Source organism: Xyrauchen texanus, chromosome 43 (assembly GCF_025860055.1).
Source record: "Xyrauchen texanus isolate HMW12.3.18 chromosome 43, RBS_HiC_50CHRs, whole genome shotgun sequence".
Lineage (NCBI taxonomy): Eukaryota > Metazoa > Chordata > Actinopteri > Cypriniformes > Catostomidae > Xyrauchen > Xyrauchen texanus.
The window spans coordinates 977,198-1,003,590 of NC_068318.1; the positions used below are offsets into that span (position 1 = coordinate 977,198).

General features: G+C 37.0%; 1 protein-coding gene across 7 annotated transcripts in view; it reads left to right on the forward strand.

The window, feature by feature from the left end:
• LOC127635633 (phospholipid phosphatase-related protein type 1-like) overlaps positions 1–26,393 on the forward strand; it is a 206,971-nt gene that overhangs the window by 173,433 nt on the left and 7,145 nt on the right. For all 7 annotated transcript variants that reach the window (XR_007969508.1, XR_007969507.1, XR_007969509.1 and 4 more), the window contains 4 exons: positions 13,971–14,103; positions 18,042–18,292; positions 19,250–19,426; positions 25,363–25,494. Coding sequence is in view for 4 of the 7 variants with exons in the window: in XM_052115794.1 (XP_051971754.1) it covers positions 13,971–14,103; positions 18,042–18,292; positions 19,250–19,426; positions 25,363–25,494 (693 nt within the window). In the remaining 3 variants the exon portion in view is untranslated. The remainder of the gene's footprint in view (positions 1–13,970; positions 14,104–18,041; positions 18,293–19,249; positions 19,427–25,362; positions 25,495–26,393) is intronic.

A 26,393-nucleotide genomic window follows, 5' to 3' on the forward strand; every position in this document is an offset into this window, starting at 1 on the left:
AAAATTTAAATCTTTAGAAATAATTTAATATACTATTTTAAAGTATTTTTATGTTGCTTGGATGCTGCATTGTGTGACAATGAAAATACATTAATCAAAGGCAGCATTATATTCAAATATTTAAAGTGAATGTGAATGTGGATTATGGAATACTAAAATGTTTTTTTGAAAAATGCAGTGTGGTTAATCTATTTTATTTACTAAATATAAGTGTATTCTGACTGGCTGGAATGCGTGCAGTTCAAACCGTTGAATGCACATGTAGTTCAGTTTAACAAAGGCTTTTTAGCAAGTCCACTGTCGGCCATCTTTGGAACACTCTCGGGAGGCTATTTCCAGTCATGCTAGTGCATCTCATATCTACTTGATTGGGAAAAGACCGAAGTCTCCAAAACGGATGCTCAAGATTATGGTCAAAGGTCATATTTCAAATCAGCAGTAAAATCTGAGAGCACTATTATCATAAATTGTGCTTAATAACCTTCTTTGCGCTAAAAAATGTTTTTGTTGAGGTGTTGATTTTGCACAGTATGCCCACCGCTTTAGTCACCACTACAAGTGATAAAAACATTCAGGCCTTTACTGAATACATTCGTTAGCCCACCCCAAGCGGTGCACATGCTCACTTTCCTGCCCTTTGTAGCAGGACATGACTGACATCTCTTTCTTTTTTGCTCTGGCAGCTCTGTCCATGTGGTTGATTAGCCTCTTCTTAATTTATGAGCGTTCATCTGGAGAAAATGAAAGTGTTAAGCCAGATTATGACTAACACCTGTTTCCAATTGCAGTAATCTTGGGAGAGGAACCATACTATAATCCGATGGCATTCACTTAGAGGAGAGGACAACACTGGACCAACTAATGGCCAATTTATATTGGCCGGGCTTTCGCGGGGCTGTCCGTAGGTGGTGTGCGACTTGCAGTGAATGTCAGCTGGTGAATCCAGTGATCACACCAAGAGCACCATTGCCCCCCTCTCATTAATCGAGGTCCTCTTCGAAAGAATTGGCATGGACCTCGTCAGGCCATTAGAACAGTCAGCACATGGACTTTGTATTAATCATGGTGGACTAGGCAACGTGATGTCCAGAAGCAGTGCCCCTGTGCAAAATCTCATCATTCAGTGTTGTGGAGGCACTCTTCAAAATAATCTCCCAAGTGGGGTTTCCGAAAGAAATCCTATGCAAGCTATATGTATTGTTGGGTATTTAGTCGATCCGCACTAGTGTTTACCATCCACAGACAGATGGGTTGTTAGAGCAATTTAATAAAACCCTAAAAAATATGATTTGTAAATTTGTGCACGAGGATGCTAGAAATTGGGACATATCGATCCCCTGTTATTCGTAGTGCGAGAGGTCCCACAAACCTCGACAGGGTTTTCCCCATTCGAGCTGCTGTACGGGTGGCACCCGCGTGGCGTGCTCAATGTCATATGGGAAGCTTGGGAGGAGGGTCCTTCAAACAATAAGCACGATCAATACATTCTTGATCTTAGAGCAAAACTCCAAACTTTGGGGCAACTAACACAGGAGCATTTTCTCCAAGCTCAGGAAGTCAAAGCCAACTGTATAACGGGAACAATGCTATGGGAATTTGCACCGGGAGACAAAGTGCTCGTATTCCCACATCGAGCTCCAAATTACTTGCTAAGCCGCAAGGGCCCTTTGAGGTCACACGTAGAGTGGCATATCGATTATGAGGTGGAACGAACCTATAGAGGGGGCACACGTCAAATATACCACCTCAACCTAATGAAATTATAGACCAGAGCTCGGTCCAGAGGTAATCACAAAACCCAGTCATATCGCCCCGGTCGCTTGCGGAGACCACCTCTCAACGTATTATTTAGTCGATCCGCACTAGTGTTTACCATCCACAGACAGATGGGTTGTTAGAGCAATTTAATAAAACCCTAAAAAATATGATTTGTAAATTTGTGCACGAGGATGCTAGAAATTGGGACATATCGATCCCCTGTTATTCGTAGTGCGAGAGGTCCCACAAACCTCGACAGGGTTTTCCCCATTCGAGCTGCTGTACGGGTGGCACCCGCGTGGCGTGCTCAATGTCATATGGGAAGCTTGGGAGGAGGGTCCTTCAAACAATAAGCACGATCAATACATTCTTGATCTTAGAGCAAAACTCCAAACTTTGGGGCAGCTAACACAGGAGCATTTTCTCCAAGCTCAGGAAGTCAAAGCCAACTGTATAACGGGAACAATGCTATGGGAATTTGCACCGGGAGACAAAGTGCTCGTATTCCCACATCGAGCTCCAAATTACTTGCTAAGCCGCAAGGGCCCTTTGAGGTCACACGTAGAGTGGCATATCGATTATGAGGTGGAACGAACCTATAGAGGGGGCACACGTCAAATATACCACCTCAACCTAATGAAATTATAGACCAGAGCTCGGTCCAGAGGTGATCACAAAACCCAGTCATATCGCCCCGGTCGCTTGCGGAGACCACCTCTCAACGTATCAAGTCACAGAGGTGGCCAAGTTGCGGGAAGAATTTGCGGTCATGTTTTCTCCTCTGCCGGGTCATACAAATATCATACAGAACCACATCAAGACTGAGCCGGTACGTAGCCGTCCCTACCAACTTACCGAGCACAAGAAAAAAGTGGTCCGGGAGGAATTAGACGCAATGCTCGAGATGGGGATAATAGAGGAGTCCCACAGTGATTAGTCCAGCCCGGTTGTTCTGGTTCTTAAGAGCGACAGGTCGGTCCAGTTCTGTGTGGATTATAGAAAAGTCAATGCGGTGTCTAAATTTGACACGTACCAGATGCCTCGTGTTGATGATTTTCTCGATCGGTTGGGCACCGCTTGATTGTACTCGACACTGGATTTGACAAAGGGTTATTGACAGATCTCCTTTATGAATTTCCTGTGAAAAAACGGCCTTCTCCATACCGTTTGGTTTACACCAATTTGTGATGCTTCCTTTTTCTTTTTTTTTTATTTAGCTAATGTCGCTGCCTATCTAGATGACATAATTTAAATTAATGATTGGCATCGGCCCATGCAGCATCTGAAGGCGGTCCTGAGATTGCTGTGATGGGCGAGACTCACAGCAAACCCTAAGTGCTACCTAAGTGCGCAATTGGACGGGTGGAGGTACGATATCTGGGGTTCCACTTGGGACACGGGTAGGTGCATCTTCAAATTGACAAAACTGCGGTGATTGCGATCTGCCCGAGACCCAAGACCAAAAAGGGGGTGAGACAGTTCCTGGGGCTGGCTTGCTATTATAGGAGGTTTGTGCCTAATTATTTGGACGTCACCAGCCCGCTGACTGATCTCAATAAAAAGGGAGTTCCAGACCCGGTCCAGTGGACGGAGTAGTGTCAACAGGCATTAATGCGAGTTAAAGTCGCACTTTGAGGGGGGCCGTTTTTACATTCACCTGATTTATCTCTCCCTTTTATGTTAACAGATGGATGCTTCAGACAGAGTGCTGGGGGCGGTGCTCTCGCAGGTGGTGGAGGGGGAGGAGCACTTGGTGCTGTATATTAGTTGCAAGCTCTCGTTGAGGGAGACTAAGTACATCACCGTTGAAAAGGAGTGTCTTGCCATCAAGTGGGCGGTCCTCACTCTTGTTGGGGTGGGCCTTCACTCTCTGCTCTGATCACACCCTACCCCAATGGCTCCACCAATACATGGATCACCCGTTGGTATCTGGTGCTTTAGCCGTTTAAGTTCAAGGTGGTCCACAGACCGAGAGCGCAGATGGCTGTCGCCAACTTATACGAAGACATGGACCTATAGAGATCAAGATAGAACTATTGTTTCATATTTCACCACCAGCAAATTTTACTGAGGTAGAAAAAGACTCTCTGTTTTGTATATCTAGCCAGAGGTTTTCCTGCCTTGTCCCCCGACTCAAAGTATGACTGTCTGGCCCTGAATAGCCAAACTCCACCACCTGCATCAAAATAGTATTATATCTGTATTTCAGTCAGGTCAATTCTCTGAGGCCATCAGACGACATTTGGCGCATCAGCTCTGTCTCTGCACTTTTAATATTCCCTTCCAACTCCACAAGTTCTCGTGCTTTGGATTGTTTGGTGAATGAGGCATATTGTATGATCCGATCCTTAAGAAATGCCTTAAGTGCCTCCCAAGCCATGCCCACAGAGGATACTGAGGACCAGTTGGTCTCCATATAAACATTGATTTAATCTTTTAACATTTGTTGGAATTCAGGATTTTGCAAAAGGGATACATTTAGGTGCCAACTATATGATTTCCTTTCCTCCATATGTGGCAACAACTCTAAACTCACCAGGGCGTGATCTGAGACTAAAATGTATCCAATTGAGCAATCAACAACAGATGAAATTAAACTTAGATTAAAAAAAAATAAAAATAATCTATTCTAGGGTAAATCTTTTTTTTTTTTTTTATTCTTTTTATTAAACATTTTAGTTATTTCAAACAAAACATACTAAAAAAAAAAAAGCACAGAAAACGATATAAATAACCATATCTATGGGCATGTGGACAATTTCCATTTTACATACAGCATCTCGTCATATGGTTGTACATACATTATATCTATATTTTTAAACAGGTGTAATTTACCATTGAGACAATACCTCAATCTTTCTAGAGTTACAACTTCAGATATCAGAGACTTCCACATCTGAGTAGAGGGGGCGTCGCTACCAACCTATTTGGTCATTATAGCCTTTCGAGCCAGCATCAGGAGAAACTGAACAGTCTCTTTGTGAGCTCTCAGATGGTCAGGTATAAGCCCCAGTAGGCACATGAGTGGGCTGAGTGGGGCTGTCTGTCCTATCACCAAACTGATTTCACTGCATACTGCCTGCCAAAATACCTTGATGTTCTTGCACTCCCAAAGACAGTGATATCTAGTGCCTTTAGCTAAGTTACATTTAGGAGAAACACCTGGAGTGTACTTACTGTATATATAAGGTGATATGTAAACATTATGTAGAATATTGAACTGCATTTCTTTGTATCTATTACAGATTGATATTCTAGAGGGCAGTATTACTATTTCCTCCCACGACTCAGAGTCAATTGACACTTTAAGCAGCATATTCCAAGTTGTTCGTAAGTGTTTCAGTTTGTCTACCGTTAGATTCTGTAACTCAGAATAGAATCTAGACACAAAACGTCCACGTTTCCGACAGTCCAGAAGAGTTTTTTCAAGCAAGTAACAGTTCGTTGGTAGCTCCAGAGATCCAGTCTTTGATTTTACGTAATGCCTGATCTGGAGATACTTGTAGAAATCGTTGGCAGGTATATTATATTGAGATCTTATATCTTCAAATGTCTTGAATTTACCTTTGTCCCACAAATCATACATTCTCCTAATACCAGCTTCTTGCCATGACTTGAGATTGAGACCAGCGCCCCCTTCTGATAAATCTGGGGTATCTACCAGAATTGCAAAAAAGTTAAGAGCCTTGGACTTCCCAAATATTTTCTTCAAAATACTCCATGTCTTGATAACATTATTAATTAGGTAATTGTCTTTAACAGCAGGAGGCAGTTCTCTTACACGTTTATCTAATAAGTTTATAAGACAGAAGGGTTGACTAATTACTTTTTCAATCTCAAGCCAAGGTGTCTCATCATGTTCATCTGCCCATACTGAAACAATTCTAGCATGAATAGACAGTACATAGTTCTCAATCTTTGGTAAGCCCCACCCACCCTGTTGTTTTGGAAGTTGTAAAGTATCCATTTTAAGCTTAGGCTTTCTGCCTGCCCAGATAAAGTCTGATATCAATTTATTAATGTCCTTAAGATCATTTGGATTTAAAAACACAAAAAGCATTGACACTGGATAAGAAATTTTTGGAAGTAGTACCATTTTAGTAAGGTTAATCCTACCAAGCATTGATAAAGGAAGCTTTTTCCAACTTGTAACTTTTTCTTTTATGTGACTAATTAAAGGATTGATGTTTTCCGCATAAAGCTGACCAATTTTGGGTGTGATTTTTATTCCTAGATACTTAAATCCTTTAGGTGCCCAGCGGAAAGGTTTAACATAAGCAGGCTCGACCTGACCACTGTTTGTTAAGGGCATTATTTCTGACTTTTCAAAATTTACCTTATACCCTGATATTTGTCCAAATTCTTTAATACAATCAACCAGTGCTGGAATTGATTTATCGGGATCTGTTAAAGTTAAAAGAATATCATCGGCATATAATAAAATTTTGTGCTGTTTTGTTCCTATTAAAATTCCTCCTATATTTATATTCTGTCTGACGGCTATCGCAAGCGGCTCTATAGCCAGGGAGAACAGCAAAGGTGATAAAGGACTGCCCTGAGCAGTACCGCGTCTAAGTTTAAATGGTACGGACAAAAGACCATTTGTCAAGACAGAGGCTGCAGGCATCTTGTACAAGATCTTCACCCAGTCTATAAAAGTGGGTTTAAAACCAAATCTTCTTAGCACTTCGAACATGTAGTCCCATTCGACACGGTCGAAAGCTTTTTCGGCGTCCATTGAAACAATGGCGCCGGGTATTTGATGGTAATTAAGATGATTGATAATATTAATCAAGCATCTTGTATTATTTGAGGACAGACGACCCTTAATAAATCCAGTCTGGTCTGTGCTTACTATGTCTGATACAACACGCTCTAATCTATTGGCCAACACCTTTGACAATATTTTCATGTCTACTCCTAACAAGCTTATCGGACGATAGGAAGAAGGCAGTGCTGGGTCCTTATCTTTTTTTGGTATTACTGTAATATTGGCAATATACATAGTTCCCGGGAGACTTGAGTGTTCAAAGGATGCATTAAATACTCTCTGTAATAATTTATTAATCTTGCCTTTCATAACCTTAAAAAACTCAACGGGATATCCGTCAGCTCCAGGGCATTTGCCCGATTGGAGTGATGAAATGTATCAATGATTGGAGTATCAATTTCTAATAATGTAATGGGACCTTCCAGTAAGTTAGCCTGGTCTTCGGTTAGTCGTGGTATACTCAAGCTGTTTAGAAAGTGGCAATCTTTTAATTTGTCACAATCAGTCTCAGAACTATATAGTTCCTCATAAAATTGTCTAAAACATTCATTAATGTGCTTATTATCCATATGATGCTGACCATTCTCATCCCTAACTGCCGTAATAAATAATTTAGGGGGAGCATTGTTTGCCAGCCTTGCCAAGAATTTGTTTGGTTTATTGCCAAATTCAAATAGTCTTTGTTGTGCAAATAACATATCCTTCTCAGCTTTCTTTGTCACTAAGTCACTTAACATGTCCCTGGATGTCTTTAATTCCTTAAGGACTTTGTCTGATTTTGATGCATAATATTCTTTTTCCAGTCTTTTTAATTTTTATTTCAAGGTCATTTTGTATTATTATTCATTCCTTCTTTTTACAGCTTGTATATGAGATTATAACCCCTCTCATATAGGCTTTATAAGCATCCCATACAATTCTAGGGTCAGCGTCCTCTTTGTCATTGATGTTTAGATACAAATCGGTCTGTTCTTCTAATAGTTTAATAAAATTGTCATCAAAAAGTAATAGCCTGTTTAACTTCCAATAAATAGTTCGCTTTAGTGGTCTGGGCGGTTGCATCTCTAAACTAACAGGAGCATGATCAGAAATGGCAATAACTCCTATATCTGATTTCTCCACTAGATGAGCCAAATGCCTCGAAATAAATTATAGTCAATGCGGGACATTGATGAATGAGGTAAGGAGTGAAATGTAAAGCCTTGTGTTGAAGGGTTTAAATGCCTCCAAATATCTAACAGGCCGGTTTCATCTAGTGCGTTTTTAAGCGATCTTGCACTTTTAGACTGACTGCTCCTAGCTGGACTCCTGTCCAAAAAAGGACAAAGAGAGCAATTAAAATCACCTCCTATCAAAATGTTTGAGGAGTCCATCTCAACCAGCCGTTCAAAAAGTAAGGCAGAAAAATCATCATCATTTACGTTAGGACTATAGATGCTACCCAGCAAAATAATTTCCCCATAAAGCATTCCTTTGGTTAAAACGATTCTCCCCTCTGTATCCTTATTTGTGTCTGTAACAACAAACGGTAAGTTTTTATGTATCAGTATTATTACCCCCCTCCTACTTGTTGAAAAGGATGAGCAATAAACCTGACCGACCCACTCTCGGAGATATTTCTTATGTTCATTGACATAAGGTGTGTTTCCTGTAAAAAGGCTATTTGGATTTTGTCCTTTTTTAGACTGTTTAGGATAGCTTTCCTTTTCACTGGATTATTGGATCCCTTAACATTCCAAGTACAAATTCTAATACTCATTACTACCTATTATATACTTTATGTACTTAATGCTGTATTCAAAAGAGTAGAAATTAGTACCGTATTTAGTCCCATCCCAATCTTTAACTCTGTCTGTGCTGATAAAGAAATCATAAAAAAAAAAAAAAAAACAAGCAAAAACAAAACACACAGCTTGGAGTAACAAACAATAACCTAAATATCCACAAACCTGTTAAAAGGTGGAATATACAAAAACCAAAAACAAACTTCGTCATACTCTTATTAAGGAGTATCCAGCTGGGGTCCTTGCGAGCCAGAAAAACGTTGCAAAGAAAAAAGAAAACAAAAAACCTTCCCAGCTGAATCGTTGGTCAGTGTAACAAGCCGTATGATACCAAATTAAAACGTACATTTAGACAACTTGAGTGTCTTAACCCACAACCTAAAATAACAGAAAATGAGGCCCAGTATTATTTGTCAAAGCGCTCATTTCAACGCTTTTTAGGTTCTGTCATTTGTCATCGGAGCTTATTAATAGCCAAACGTTGCTATTAGCGGAACACAGTCTGAGTTATTTACCTGTGTCTAATCTCTCAGTCAGTTCTTTAATGTAGTTGTTGACGTCTTTCATATTGGAAAGTGCTTTCGTAGTCTCTAGGGTAAATCTTGTGGACAGATGAAAAAAATGTGTAGTCCCTACCAGATGGGTTCAAAAGTCTCCAAATATATGTAAGACAAAGATTTTTACACATCCTGTGATGCGTCTATGTTGCTCTAGGGGGCAAACACACTTTGCTTCAATACGATCAAGGATCTGAGTCCATCAAAATATTAAAGGCTCTTCCCAATATTATATCATAAGGGGTGCCAGCGGCATACAACATCCCTTTTAAGATCTATAAAAAAGCCCTGATCATCAACGTTAGGTGTGTAAATATTAGCCAAAATAAGACTTTGCCCCTGAATTTCTGCTATAACAATAATGACGCTTCCTGATTTATCTTTAATCTGTTTGAGACATTTGAATTGTAGATGCTTATCAGTGTAATGACTTCTCTGCTCTTATTTGAGCCAGCACTAAAGAAAACATGTCCACCCCATATCTTCCCGAATTTTACAGCTTCCTGCGGGGAAAGATGCATTTCTTAAAGAAACACTATTTCATATTTCTTAAGCTTAAGATGAGAAATAACCTTCCTTCATTCCTTCCTCCAACCCATTCACATTCCATATGGAGAAAGACAATCTGCTCATATTTACTTTTGACATAGGAGAAAAAATGTATTGTGTGTCAAACAAAATTATAAAGACCACATTCCAACATTAGTGCAACATTCAAACCCTGAACCCCCCCAAATTTTGTGAGACAGAGTTACACAACAACAGATAATCTATAAAATAACCTACAGCCAATATGAATAAACACAAAGAACTTGTAGATTCATCAACATAACTGTCCCCAATGGGGGTTATTCCACAAAACAAGCTCCTGCCGCTAAGCGGATACAGCACAAAAAATAAATCTGTTTCCTCGGACAGTCAAACAAATGTTCAGTGAGCCGGCCCATTCGGCTGCTACATGAATGCAACAAATGCCCTAATCACTCCAATGTCTTGCAAGAAATACTCAATGAAACAAACTCCAGCCAATAGGAGGCATAAAACAACACGCAGATTCATACACTCTTCAGTCCCGAAGGAGTGCTACTTCACAAAACAAACTCTAGCCGCTAGCCAGAACCAGCACAAAAAGAATAAAAAAAGGTGCATTTTCAGTGAGTCAGTCCATTTGGCTACAACGTGAGTACCATAAAATATCTTACTCAGTCCATTTAATTTATGAAGGACATCGCTTGCTGGGGATATGTAAATGTTTTTGTGGCCATCCTTAGCATCTATTCTCATTTTGGCTTGGAACATCAGTGCAAAAGCGACCTTCAGTTGATCTAATTAGGATTAGCAGCTAGTTCCCTCTCTGATGACTCCAGATAATCGGTTCATTTCTCGACATCCCCCACTCTTTTGACCATCTCAGTGAATTTTGTCTCCATGGCCGTATTACAGCAAGTCAGCAATGACCTTCATCAGCATTGCCAACACGTTCAACAATTCTTGCAGAATTTCCTCACTTCTCCGAGTGTATCGAATCTCACCGGTTTATATCATTAAAAGTGTTAAAACTAGCAAAGTGCGCAGAGCACGCCGTTCACATGTCCAAACCTTGCATGGCATCATATTACCGCCCCGTAACCATTATTTATATTTTTTGTGACTTGTGCCATAGTATATATTCTTTCTGCTCGGACCATACAGGATAGCCTTCATTGCCCTCACGCATCGATGAGCCTTGGGTGCACAACACCCAGTCGTCGGTTTGTGGTTTGTCCCTCCTCGGACCACAGTTGATAAGTACTCCCCACAGCTGAACAGGAGCACCCCAGAAGCCTTGCCGTTTGAGAGATGCTCTGACCCAATCATCTGACCATAATAATTTGGTCCATGTCAAAGTCACTCAGGTCTTTACTCCTTCCAATTTCTCCTGCATTCAAAACATTGATTACAAGAACTGATTGTTTGCTAACCATCTAATCTACCCAGACCTTGACATGTGGCCATGTTAGGAGATGATCAACGTTATTCCTTTGAGTGGTCATAATGTTTTGGTTCATCAGTTTATATTACAGCTGTAACTAATCATGATTATGGTATAAGTAGGATAATCCATGGCAAGATGTGCTTTAAACGATTTTAAATGCAATTTAATTCAGGTGGTTCTTCTCCTCCACATCGTGCTTTTAAAAGCATTTCATGCACACCTAGCCGTGGATTATCTCTACATGACTTTACTGTCTGCTATATGATACAGTCTGATATGTTCATCTAATATGTTAAGCAAACAATAAAAAAGGTAGATAGTTTAATAATGGATAATGCAAAAAAAAAAACAACAACAAAAAACAACATATGGTAACATCAATACATACACAGGTGAGCTAAATCCATTCCACTGTCACACAGTGTTGGATCTATGCAACAAACACTTTTAAGCAATTCCTTGTAACATACAAATACTAAATATGCAGCCACCACACAGTGCACTGTGCTAGAAAAACCTAAACATGACCACAAATACATATTTTGACCAAGAAAAATAATTTTGTTGTTTAATTCAGTCATCCCTTCAAAATCAACAGTTTCATTGTCATCTCATATGCATCAAATCTTGCAAAGTAAAGAAAATGGTTTTGTTCAATATAGAGTTAATATAGAAGGACATGAACTGTCTGATTGTTGAGTGTGTAAATTAAAAATACATTTCAACAAGTGATACAGTAATTGAATGAACGAGTAGTGATTTCCAGTGAGATTTCTGCAGTTATAAGCTCTTAATTTTTTGTTGGACAAGAACACCAGAGGGCACTGCAACATCAACATTTACAGCAAATACTAGAGGAGACACATACATACAGTATATACAGTATTCATCTTGTTTAAACCTTGTGTGACCTTCGGGACATTTTTGGCTTTTTTATTAAAAAAAAAAAAAAAAATTCAATCATTTTTGCTTTTGAAGCCAACGACATAAATTTTGCCAAAGGTATGTATTTTTTTATATTTTTACCTCAGTTTTGATATTTTAACCTCAGTTCTAATATAACTGGAATTTAAAGGGTTAAAATCCTGCAAATTAATGAATATTTGGTAGATATGATCAGGAGGTAAAAATCTCAAAAGAAAATGGAAAATAATATTAACATATAACATTTTTATGGCAGTTTATTGATGCAGATATTTTTGTCTTCTAAGGTCCTGAGTTTTTTTTAGTGACACTGCACAAAAAATTATAATGCATCAAAAAAATATATATATATTTTCAATTTATCAAATTCATTGACTCAAAAATTCCCCTATTCTTATTTATCAAATAAGAAATGTTTTTTCCTCGAAGGACCTCTGAGTAACTTTTTTTTTTTAATTGATGCACAAGGGTTAATTTGTTTGAAAAATTTTCAAAAGTAATTTTCTTATGCTTTCAGTGGGGAGTAAAATCATTCACTCAAAGTGACAAAATTTTATTTCCTACAAAATTAAATTCTTGAGTTTCATTCTATAATGTGACCTGTGTTTTTTCATAGCTACATGGACCATAAAACATCATCTACTCAAATTCAATCACTGTAAAGTTCCTTCTTTTTTTCTGAACAGTTATGGTCCCTATTTTACTTTTTCAAAAGTGCTCTGAAGCAGTCAAGGGTTATAAAAGTCACATCTGTTTCAGTTTAGATCATATACACCATGAGATCTTTTAGTCTTTTAGTCTAATATATATTGAAATTAAGATACGTATATGTTTTACCCAAGTTGTGTAAGAAATATAGGTGGTGATAATTTATTGTAGATATTCAAACAAAAATGTTGCCCATATTTATCTTTTAAATGTTCATTATTTGATATGGACCACTTTCATAATATGAAGCTTAATATGACAAAATAAATTTAACAAAAACTTATCCAGGTCACATTTCACCCCAAAATCAAATTATTTAAAAAGGGCTTTGTGACCAGATATCAGAGGTCCAAAAAGCACATAAAGGCAGCATGAAATTTATCCATAATTAATCCATACGACTCTAGTGGTTAAATCCATTTCTTCAGAAGTGATATGATAGGTGTGGGTGAGAAACAGATCAATATTTAGGTCCTTTTTACTGTACATCTACACTTTCACCTTCACATCCAGATTATGTTGTGGAAGTGACTTTCACTTTTATATTCAGCCACCTACTGGACGGGTCTGGTCAAAGGTGGAGATTTATCGTAAAAAAGGGCTTAAATATTTGTCTGCTTCTTATCCACACCTGTCATATTGCTTCATCCTTTTTGGTCCTTTTGAAAAGTCATACACATCTGGGATGACATGAGGGTGAGTAAATTGTTAGAAAATCTTTGGGTGAACTATCCCTTTAAGTTACTTTACAAAACACTTTTCGTTGAAAAGCATTTTTCTGAATGATTTTTAAATAATGTCTCCTTGTTCATTGAATCGTTAGGATGCACACACCCTTCAGCTGTCACATAACGTATACAAATGTACATAATAATGTAATTCATGTTTTAAATGTTACATTCTACTTTTGTAATATTATTTGATAAAAATTTGTAGCCCAAGTATTGTAAATAATGTAAAGTAATAGACATTAAAGTCAGTAATTGTAATCTGATTACAAAATTTTTAAATTCAATATGCTATGCTACATTTTATACTAAAAATGTGTTGCAGTATTACAGTAATTAAATACTTTGTAACTAGATTACACCCATCTTGGAGTCAAAACTATGAGCAGATTAACAAATACCAGCCGATGTTTACATAAAAACGAATTTATTACCATGAACAAATGTGTGAGCTATGTCCATTTTCATATGTGAAGAGGCTAGCCAATCACATATGTCCATTTCCATATATAAGTCTTAAGACTTAAGGCTTTAAAGCTGTACTAGCAAAAATTAAATTACTCTGGTTTTTGATGCAAAAAACCTTTACTAACATTATAAGACTTCAAGGAAAAATTTAAATTTAAATGCCAACAAGCACAATATGGCCCTAAAAGTAACACAATTAAAGACCAGAAGGGCTAACAAGTTCAGCCACTCTTTTCACTTGCATTTACAAAAAAGACGCATTTGCTTTAATCTGATCATTATATGTTCTATGTGTAGATATTTGTTGGTGAGATCTCAATGTACATCATGAAGTCCACTAGAGAAGTTCTCATAGCCCAGGAGAAAACCATTGTGACGGGGGAATGCTGCTATCTGAATCCTCTTTTCCGCAGAATCATCAGGTTTATTGGTAAGTCCTCCGGTTTGATCAGTGTCAATGTACTTTGGTGGACTGATATATATGTTTCAGTGAAAAGCACTCTGGTGAATTATAGTACCAATTTCCTTCCGAAACAGTAAAATCTGGACATTATTCCAAACTTTTGGCCGCCAGTGTTTGTTTCTATAATCATATGTGGCTTATTTGTTGCGTTTTTTAATGAAACATATATATATATATATATATATATATATATATATATATATATATATATATATATATATATATATATATATATATATATATAGATACCTAATATCATATAATAATATATTAAAAGATTTCATGAGGATATACGTTACTTGTGATATGTCGGCAAAAAGATAACGGTCGTCATTAAATATAGTTCACAAAGCCAAGCATTCTGAACGAACGTTGCCGATTTCAACTACGTCAGAGTGTCCACAAATCTTCCATAGTGTTGTTGGCAGGGCAGCCAGAGTGAATTTTGATGCTCTCGTCACCTCTGGTCTGAACGCACTGTTAGAGCAGATGCTCCCGATTAAAACAAGCCCAAATACAACTTGATTTTATGCATAAATCTTGAGTTAATCTTCAAGGAGTGCTGAGCTCCTTGACATGCTGAGCGGCTGAAGGGAAGTCGGCTGCTACCGGGTCCTAGTGACTGTCTAATGCAACATATGTCAGGCTGTCAGTGCGACATACACAGATGCAACTTAATGTTTTTATTTCTCTCAACAACATGCTTTTGATTTGGTGCAACTTTATTTCCGGAAAATATGGTATGTACATTTAGAATATTTACAGAAAATGTGGCCAGTGCTTGTCCACGCAAAACTCATCACCACAATTCTAGGGTGCTGTGGGTTTTTCCTAGTGCAGCCGAGTGGTTTCGAGTTGTTTTCATCCAATTTTCAGTGGTTCTTTGTGTGTTTTTTATTTTTTATTTTTTTTCAAAACAGTTATATTTTGGAAAATGCTTTAATGAGCTGTCAAAAGCAAAACCTCATAATAAAACTTTCACTTCCTGTTTTAATGCTGTGATATCGGCAGGATCTTGGTTTTAGTACACATTTGCTTTGTTGCCCACCATGTTGCACTCTAGCACTGATGTGCAATGAAATTATAAACATGATACTGGCCCTGATGCATAATTCAATGCATCTCAAGTAATGGTGTCCACTGAGGCTTGGTAATGCGGTGATATGTACCATATCGAGGCCTTTTCACAATCTCAAGCAATCGTGACCAAAGAGCATTCCAGTCCTCTTTTGTCTTTCTCCAGTGGTGATCAGGTTTTTTTATTTATTATTATTTTGGACTTTTTTTCAATATTGTTCATGGTCATCCTACAGACAGTGAGAGGCTCCATGAATGATAATCTAGTTCACACCAAGACACAATTTCCTGGTGAAACAAGGGATAGTACATACAAGAAAAAATGTTTATAATTTATGGTGCGTTCACATATAACACAAAGAAAGTTTTCGCCTCACATTGCTCGTGCGCGTTTGACCGCTGGATTTTAAATGTGTGTTTAAACTCGCTTTCGCAACGCGAACCCACGATTATTCCCCCTTCTCTTCCGGAAAAGGACAGGAAGAGGGGCTTATACAGCTTTTTTCATAGTAAAGTACCACCAATAGCTGGAATCAAGTAGACGCACATATTTTCAGAACTTACCAGGTAGTCCAACATCCTCGCTCACTTTCCTCCAAGCGATGTCTTTTTTCGTCCGGTCTCTGTACATGTGTACATGTGTACATGTGTCATACAATTCAGGGTGCCCACACACCACTACAACAATTTTGTCATGAATTTTTCCAGATTTCTTCTGTTACTACGTCAGTACATCAGTGACATCCAGACAATCTCAAAGCTGATAGGCTTTCGTGACAACGCAACATGCAGATTTTTCAGAACACGCTAATGAAGTGATTTTTTGGTGTTCGAGTTGTGCCATTCATTTTATTGATGGCATGAATTTGTGTCTATTTGCATCTTTGCATTGACTTTGCATGTAATCGCTCTGAGCGAAATGCTCGCTGCGCGTTGTATGTGAACGTACCGTTACTCATCTCTCATGTCATTCCAAACCCCATGAAACTTCCATGAAACATAAAAGGTGAGTTTTTTTTAAGAATATCTTGGCCGCTTTTTTCTGTTTAGTAAAAGTGTATAGGGTCTGGGTCATTCAAGCTCCAAAATTACAAAAAGTATAATAAAAGTAGTCCATATGACTGGTGCACTTTTTCCAGGTGTTATGAAGCAATAGCTTTGTATGAAAGCTTTGTAGGTTATCATCCCTGCTGATGAACACTCTCTTGAGCATGCGTGTTTGCCACAGCTTCAGATGTGGTATTATGATGGCTTGCAATGTATTTAATTAAAATATATATGTGTCTACAATCAGGTGTGGATAGTTTGTAGCATTTTTTAATGAAACATTAACAGAATATATTATAAAAAATGGTCACACACGATTACTTAGAGCAAATGCTCCCAATTAAAATGATCCCAAGTATTACTTGATTTGATGCATAAATATTGAGCTAATCTTCAAGGAGCGTTGGAATCCTTGACATGCTGTGCAGCTGAAGGGAAGTCGGCTGCTCCCGGGTCCCAGTGACTGTCTAATGCAACATCTGTTGGGCTATTAATGCGACATACACAGATGCAACTTATCTGTTTTTGGAAAATGCTATAATGAGCTGTACAATACAAAATACAATACATATTGTGATCCACAATTTGTTTTATTTTGTTACAGTATTGTGATTTACAAGAGCATGTTTAAAGTAAAAGTTGAACTGTGCTCAGCTGTGTTTTTTTTCTAGATTGTTTTATGAATTTTTTTTGTAGAGAAAGCTATGCATATGTAAAACCAGCATGGACTCCAATATAAAATTTCATTGAACTTGACATGTTTTAAACTAGAGTTTTAATTATTTAATTTGTTTTTATTATTAAATTTGACAATCTTATTTGTCAGTTATTTTTAGTTCAGTTTCATTGAATTACTTCAGAAGACTTTAAATATTTCATATGTAGCACATTTATGATGCTTTTATATGGCTTTTTTAATGGTAAGACCCCTGTCCCATTCACATTTGTTTGTGTCTGTGTAATCAAGGAAGAAATTCGTATTTGTAACAACTCGATATAACGTGTTAATTTAATGCGATTGATTAATTGAATTGAATTAATTTCTGTCGAATGCAGGCTTGTTCAATATTATGGGAATAAAACAAACTTTTTGTATTTTCAAATTAATGCTTTACTCATATACCACAATAATGCAATAGATTTCAATCTGAGTATCTGAATTATTGTATTTATTTTAGGCCATATATTCAATTATTTCTCTCTCTCTCTCTCTCTCTCTCTCTCTCTCTCTCTCTCTCTCTCTCTCTCTCTCTCTCTCTCTATATATATATATATATATATACATTTATATTGAATTATCTTTATTTGGTGGCCTTTCTCAGGAAATAATGATTATATGTGTTTAATTGGGATTATTTTAATTAAATGACATGCTAATTAATTAATATGAGTAAATGATAAAAGGATTTCACCTTTTGGGTGAATGTTTCCTTTCACATCTTTCCTTTTAAGATTACACAATGAGTTGGAAAATATACATCTGAGAAATCTCTGATAACTATAGAGCCGAGGACATCATAATTACATGCATAAGATTAAGTGTAGTAGAGTAGTTTTGTTTATGCAAAATGGTGTATGCAAATTTTGCATTTGCTCTAGTGGGCATCTATAATTACTAAAGATAAGAATAACAGATTGTTTCATCAAGACTGCATTGGTATTCCTGGAAGTCCTTTTAAACCCTTGTCTGATTTGTTTATGTTTTCCTTGTCTTGATTAGGAGTAACAGGCTGAATTATTATTTTTTATTTTTATTTTTTTTTTGCTGTTTCTCACTGCAGGTGTCTTTGCGTTTGGCCTGTTTGCCACTGACATCTTTGTCAATGCTGGTCAGGTAGTGACTGGCAGTCTGGCGCCATATTTCCTGAGTGTCTGCAAGCCAAATTATACAGGGATGGACTGTCACGTAAACCACCAGTTCATCACAAATGGCAACATCTGCACTGGGAACCAGATGGTGGTGGAGAGAGCCAGGAGATCCTTCCCATCCAAAGACGCTTCGCTTGGTGTCTACTCGGCCATCTTCATCACTGTAAGAGAATGGAGTGTGAATCAGAAATATAGTCTGCAATTGCATTTGTCTTCTGTTGTATTAGTATGTGTTGATACTTCAATAGGAAAGTAATTTTTTAATTGGCTCATACATAAATGGTTGTTAATATCTTGTGTTTTGAGCTCATCATAGGACTAGGCTTTTGAAAAGCTTTTAGTACCGTGAAACTATAGCTACTGCATAGAAGAAAAACAATTCCTTAAGTTACGATATTCACCTTTGAGTTTGAAATGCAAATGTATTTCTTAGTATTTCAAATAAAGACATACATAACATAATAATCTATGAAATGCACTTCATTGCAGTTTGTTAGCAGCATGCTAGAGACAATTTGCAGTCATAATTAGGCCTATTTGGACCTAGAGGGATATGACAAAAACAATTGTAAAACCTGTAAATGTCCTGGTCACATTTAACCCCATATCAATAAAAAAAAAAAGAAAAGAAAAAAGAGAGATCATATTTTTAATAAAAAAAATGAAGCCTACATTTTGGATCATTACGATTTTTTGCATTGTGACATTATTTTCAGTACCATTAAGCATATTTTACCACCCAATTTTTATTACCAGCATATGTTCATTTTTTCAATTATAATTCACAATGCACAAACAGTAATATTTCTACTAAATTATAGATGCTGTTTTTTTTTATTAAAATAAACAAAAATGAAAGGCAGTACTGAATTGGGTTTGCAGTGGAGTAAGTTTTGACCGTGCACTCTCTCTCTTTCTTGCTCTATGTGGGAATCAGAGGTTATTTACTCCTATTGCTTTCTCCATAATTGGCCATAATTTCCCTGAAGTGGAGGATGCACTGTGTATTTATTTAAAGTTGATTTCCTCAGTCACCTGCTGCAGAATAAGGCCAGTTAATAAATCACTTTCAACGTGATTGTTTGTGTGTGCATGCGTGCTCGTGTGTGTGTGTTTCCAGATGTACATCACGAGCACTATCAAGACTAAAAGCAGTCGTCTGGCAAAGCCTGTGCTCTGTCTGGGGATCCTGTATGCTGCTTTCCTCACTGGTCTCAACCGGGTCTCTGAGTACCGCAACCACTGCTCAGACATTATTTCTGGATTCATGTTAGGAAGCTCTGTAGCTCTCTTTTTGGTGGGTTTCATAGTGTTCTCTTATTATTATGCTTATATTTTATTATCTTTATCATTTTATAATATACTGTGTTATTTTATCCCCTATAGTTACTATTTTTAGTTTTCATTTTAGTTTCCTACATAAATCCAATTTACAGCATTTAGGGGTGTAAATATTTGCTCTAAAACAGTATGATTCGATGCATCCACAATCTTGGACTTGGTCACAAATTATGACTCATAATTGAATAATTTTACAACTGAAAGTAGGTCCAGAATTGTATTTTGGATAAATTGTGAGATTCTTTGTGTATTATAGTAACTGACCTTCAACCTATCCTAACTTAGCAATTATTGTGGGTTGCAGTTTGGTCTTACAATATTTGAAAGTATACAAAAGGTAAACAGAAGTAAATATCCCTTTCTTTGTCTTTATTGGGAAATTCATTTTTAGTAATAATAAAAACATTTCAAGACAAACCTACCATGAGCTCAAATAGCTTCTGTAGAAGCCACAAGTTAGTGTTACAAGTTAGATAGAAGTTCATAAAATATTTGTTGATTTACCAGTGAAGAACTACACTACCCATAATCCTGAATAGTTATCCACCAATGAGAGAAGTCACTGTTGCCATGAAAATCACAGCAAAAGAGCACAGCACAGACCATCCACTCCCATGAAGCATTGTAAATGACAGTCTCAGTACACTTTCAAATGACTATATTTACATACCGTATATCTGATTATACAACATTTAGTTCTGGTCCTCGAATCTGATTAGACGAGAGACGTTCCATGAGTACTGATGCCTCACACCATCAGCACTCGTATGCTTCACTGTTTCCATCACTCCGCTTGTGACATTAAAGATTTGAGCCAGCAGGTGGCAACAAAATACCATTTTCAAATACCAGTAAAGTTTTACGTGCAGTGAGCAGTTTTTTTTTTAAGTCATTGGCATTGTCTCTCACTCTATAATCACTCGAATTATTACTACAGCTGGGACCCCTGCTTCGATGGATATTTTTACACAGAGAAAATAGGATGTAGTTGACCAGAATTCCATTATCTTAACACTACACTTAACTACTAACACTACACTACTGCTTGTGAGTCGAGACAGATACAGGTAATCGCACAAGCTCAATTAATCGCTTGCGCTCTCTCTCTTTCTCTCTCTCTCTCTCTCTCTCTCTCTCAAACACACACATACATCCTTATTTCTCCAAAAACTTGTGCAACCATCATTTCTTGTTATAAAGTGACGTTTTTTAATTAGCTATGGAGGCTTGTGTCCATCTTTTGAACTATCAATGTTTTTCTGTGACAGTTTTTTATATACTTGTTCTATGAAATATTGTATAAAAGTAATATCAAACTTGCATTCATGCACTATGGCCCTAAATCAGCATGGCTGTGATTACCTGTGGCCAAATCACAACAATGCTGATTTTGGGCCATACAACACTCTTGCTCATGTGATATTGCTTTAACTACAGCTGGGAACCCCACTTTGATGGCTATTTACTAAATGTAAAATATATTCAGTATTGTTTATATTTTTTTACTTATAATCAGTGAATATATGTAAGCGATATTATTTTTTATTTTTTTTATTTCTATTATGCCATTTAAAATGTGTAAGAGATGTTCGCATTTGAGTCAAAAGTAGGAAGCGGGACATGGCGATTTCAACGGGAATGTCACTTTTTATTAACAGAAAAACAAACACGTTAACTTAAAGCGCAACGGTGAAGCTTCAATTCAAACACTCAGACTTTGAAACACGGCAGCGGCCAACACACAAACAACTTCTAAGCTGGGCTCTGCCTCTTTCGGTGGACTGGGCCATATTTTATATCTCCCGACTCTCAATGTGAACATGGAAAAGGTAATTAGTCACAATTCATCTCAGGTGGATGTCCACCTGACTGCTTTCTCTCTCCCCAGACAGACGCTTGACGACACCCTCACCTCCACACAATGCTTCATGGATGAGTGATTCATTGCTTGCTTTAAATCAAATGTTGTAATCTTGTGATTTATCTGGGAGTTGGTTGGTTTGGCTGCGACGGACTGGCGACCTGTCCAGGGTGTCCCCCGCCTTTCGCCCAATGTTAGCTGGGATAGGCTCCAGCCCCCTGCAACCCTGTACACAGGATAAGCGGTTGACGATGGATGGGATGGATGGTTGGTTTGGTTTATGACTTTTATAACTCTTTAGTGAAGATATTTAATCAAATCCTTATGGAGGAAATGAAAGTAGGGCTGCAACTAATGATTGGTAATCAGTTTATCTTTGATTATTTCATCAATTAATCGATTAATCAGATAAATAATATTATTATTAAAATATTATTTTTGTTTTAAAACAAACTATAAAGGGATTAAGGATTTGGTTTTATTTATAGTACTGAATTCTCAGTTCTATACTAACAAAACTTTGAACAAAGCTTGAATCGTGAAAAGTTAAGTTTGAATTTATTATTATTATTATTATAAAAAATTTTAGGACACATGTAAGACAAGTCCTTTCTTTTACTTGTAAAACTTAACAAAAACTACTGTTCATTGTATGATGATGAAGTGGGAATAAAAATCAGCCCAGCAGGTGTAATGGTGACAACAGTGATTTATATAGAACTGGATCACTGACGCAAGTGTAAACTGCCTGTGGGAGGTGAGGTGAAGCCACCAGAAGTGTTCAAGCTGCCATCTTGGTAAGCCCAACCTGTCATAGAGCATCAATGACTGACAGGCAAAAACACCCCCCTTTCACTGTCTCCGACCTCCGGATACAACAGTTGTATTTTACCCTCTAGTGACAATCATGTTTAATGTTTAATTTGCTTGTTATGGATAATATTCGTTACGAGGGAGAATATATACGCAATCGTGATGTCAGAGCATTTACATGCCCCGATGTTCAGTCTATCAGTGCATCACAGCAATCACAAAGGAAGTGGCAAAACTGTCCACAAGTTTTAATGTAAGTAGAAAAAGATGTGGTATCTGCTTGTTTAGGGTGGCAAAATGTCCTACCCCCGAAAGAGACATTAAAAAAGTCAGACCTGGATTTCTAAATCTCCTCAAATGCCCGGGATTTTGCTTGTTTTCATATTGAAGTCATACATGGATACATGACATAAATATGTGTCCGTTTGCCATTTAAACCTAGCTTATCCATTTAATTTTAACCAGCATTGCTTTGAGTGTCGCCCTCCATTTCTGTGCACCCGCTACACGTGTGATATTCAAGTGACCATGAGAAAAAAATTTGTCTTTTGAATTTGATTTCATAAAATAATTTTTATGTAAAATGGTGTCAAATGTAGGATAATTTGGCATGTTAATTGATTATAAAGATTCCAACGTTTCGGTTCGAGTCTTGATTCCCAATGCCTCGGAATCGAGTCAATTCTTTTTGTAATCGAATCCCAGCCCTAGCATTTTAGCCCCTGTGCCACATTTTTTGTATTAATCAAAGTTCCAGCATATTAATTGTGTTCCAGCTGCATACTTCAGGCTAAGTAGAAATAATATAATGTAAGACTAAAAGCAAAGGCAAAAAATGCAGCAATATGGAATACATTATGAAAACAATCCACCTGAGATCAGAGAGTAGTTTTTAAAGAGGATGCAAAGCAGTGATGCAGCAATATAATTTACATGTTAAGAGACATTTATCAGTTTTGAAGGCATTTGATGCTAATAAAATGCGCATCTTCACTGCTGGTTCAGGATTTCTTTCTTGAGTTACTTCAGCATTTAATGTCAGTGGGGAAAACTGCTTTTGTGCTTTAGCACCACCAGTTGCTCTGATTTTGGTAACTGCAGCAGCTTCTGACACGTGATCTAAAGCTTATATTTTATTGGTCATGGGATTTTCTTCGGCTGGCGAAGAAAACAAAAAAATTTACACAACATAAAATAAATAAATTATAATAAAAAACAGGCCTATCTCTATCCTCTTTACCTGTTTGACCAGTGGGAGGGGCCAAGTGTGCAATGACTAAAAATCAGCATTGATGTCTTGATGTTGAGGCAGTCATATGTAGATGTGTTAAGTCCTTGTGACATCACAAGTTCCACAAATTCCAAACTTGCCGTTTTGGCTGCTTAGTTTAAATACATGTGTGGCATGGGGGGCGTGGTCGTGTGTCGGTCTGCGGGAGAGCTAGAGAGCGGTAAGGCTTGTCATCTGGTTTGAAATTACATCTAACACCTGTGTCCTATTATAGTGATACGGAGAGAGACATTTAAGGAACGGCAAGTGTCGAGAGAGGGAGAGAGTGACCAGAAAGCACAACAGCTGAGAGAGTGTGTTGCAAGAGTGCTCATATATATATATAGCCCTGCGATGGACTGGCAACCAGTCCAGGGTATCCCCCGCCTTTCGCCCAATGTTAGCTGGGATAGGCTCCAGCCCCCCGCGACCCTGTACACAGGATAAGCGGTTGACGATGGATGGATGGATGGATATATATATATATATATATATATATATATATATATATATATATATATATACAAACCAGGTGACAAGCCTTAGCGCTCTCTCTCTCCCGCAGACCGACACACGACCACGCCCCCCATGCTATGACATGCTATTTTTCTATTAAGGAGGAAGTTTTCAGTTCTGAAATTGACATTGTTTTTATCAGGGTTGGGGAGTAATGGAATACATATAATGGGATTATGTATTTAAAATACAAAATATAAGTCACTGTATTCCACTACAATTACAGTTTAACTCATTGGTAATTAGAATACAGTTACATTCAAAAAGTATTTTGTTTACTAAAGAGATTACTTTGCATTTTATTGTCATTTTTTTCATTTAATATTTAGTCCTTTCAGATGGAAAACATTTATACATATAAATGATGCGATCCAAAGTGCATTTGAACAGCGTGAAACACTTTTTTTTATGTGTTACATTCATACAAGCAGACAGAGAAGTAAGTTTGAAGTAAGTTTGGAGTAGTAGAAATAGAAATAAACCTTGTGTAAATTGTCACATTTACACTAAGCTAAAATGCTATTTCTAGCCATTTTACATGCACGATCATATTTTTTTAACAAGAAAATTCACATTGGTTCATAATTTCTTTTTTCTAGTAAGACTTTTGATATTAGGTCTAATATCTGAAAATCCTTAAAACAAGATAATTTAGATTAATCTTGTTTTAGAAACAACACTGCATAAGAAAGATATATAGGTTTTTCAGAGAACGTATTTTTAACATGTGTATTTTGTCTTAATGTACTGTCAGAATTTTTAAGTCAAAACATGTGAAAAAATCTACAAGTAATCCAAAGTATTTAGAATACTTTGGATTCTCAAGGTCAGTAATCGTTAGATTACTGACCTTGAGTAATCTAACGAAATATGTTACAAATTACATTTTACAACATTCTGTAATCTGTAGTGAAATACATTTAAAAAGTAACCCTCCCAACCCTTTATATATATATATATATATATATATATATATATATATATATATATATATATATACACAGGATAAGCGGTTGACGATGGATGGATGGATGGATATATATATATATATATATATATATACAAACCAGGTGACAAGCCTTAGCGCTCTCTCTCTCCCGCAGACCGACACACGACCACGCCCCCCATGCTATGACATGTTATTTTTCTATTAAGGAGGAAGTTTTCAGTTCTGAAATTGACATTGTTTTTATCAGGGTTGGGGAGTAATGGAATACATATAATGGTTTATATATATATATATATAAACCTTGCTTTGTCAGCACACAAATGTTTGCTGTGTGAATGGCTTCATAGGAATCCATTGTTTCGATTCAAATTGTTATTCATGTTAAGAAATCGTGGCAAAAAAATCACGTTTGGTGTGCAAAGGCCTTTAGGCTTGCATTTAGTAGGTGACTGTCCAACTGTCCAAGTTCCTTTCCCAATGTAGGTAATCTGTGTAGTGAACAACTTCAAAGGGACGCACTCCACTCCCACCAAACAAAAGCAGGAGGAATATCGCGGTCTTCCATTGATGACATTCTCTCGTGTGGAGAGCCCCCTGGAGACCCTCAGTGCACAGGTAATATCCTCCTCTGCATTCATATAAGCTGCACTCCAGCTGTGCAGGCACACTTACAGAGAGCATAAGAACAAAATGGGCCTGACACAGGAAGCATACGATATGTAATGGATAATGTACATTCAGCCGGTTGTTATCGCAAAACAAAACTGATCACGTTGTCAGGGTATATTTTGCATTAAAACTTTTCAGCATATGTTGATATATGCATGAATTATGTAGTTAATTTGATTGAAATGTATTTATTACTTATTGTGTACTTACATTTAAAGTATACAATTTGTAGTTATTGTGTTGACCCTACCTCTAATCGCCTAATACACTTAAACCTACCTGTAGCCCCTCCTATCAAGGCAGCACCTAAAGCAAATCTTGCAAGCTCCAAAAATGACAAACAAAATAAAGTTACACAAATGGAAATTTATGATGGAATTTTCATTTTTGAATAATCTATTAATTTAAACAGAATATAATGTAATGATGTTTGTTAATGTTTAACTTAAATTAAATTAAATAATAGAATTTAACTCATTAAATTCTATCCTCGGGGCACCACTCTTTGACGAGAAAAATTATAGTAAGTGTCTGATCAATTCTCATAAAATTCTACCCTGAAGGATGAGTATTTTGATTAATAATCATAAAAATCAAAAAGGGAAGAAGCTAGTCAAATTATTGCCATACGAATCCAATAGTAATCAGGTTACAGCTGGCTTCAAACAACAACAATTTAACAATACTTAATATGGGCATTCTTGACTTGGCAGAGACTGGTTTCAACAAAAATACTCAAATAAACAACTAGGAGTACTTCTTATTATAATATAACAAGATTTATAATCAAACAACAATGAACACTGCCAATACTATATGAATATAACACAAAAACATAAAATGGA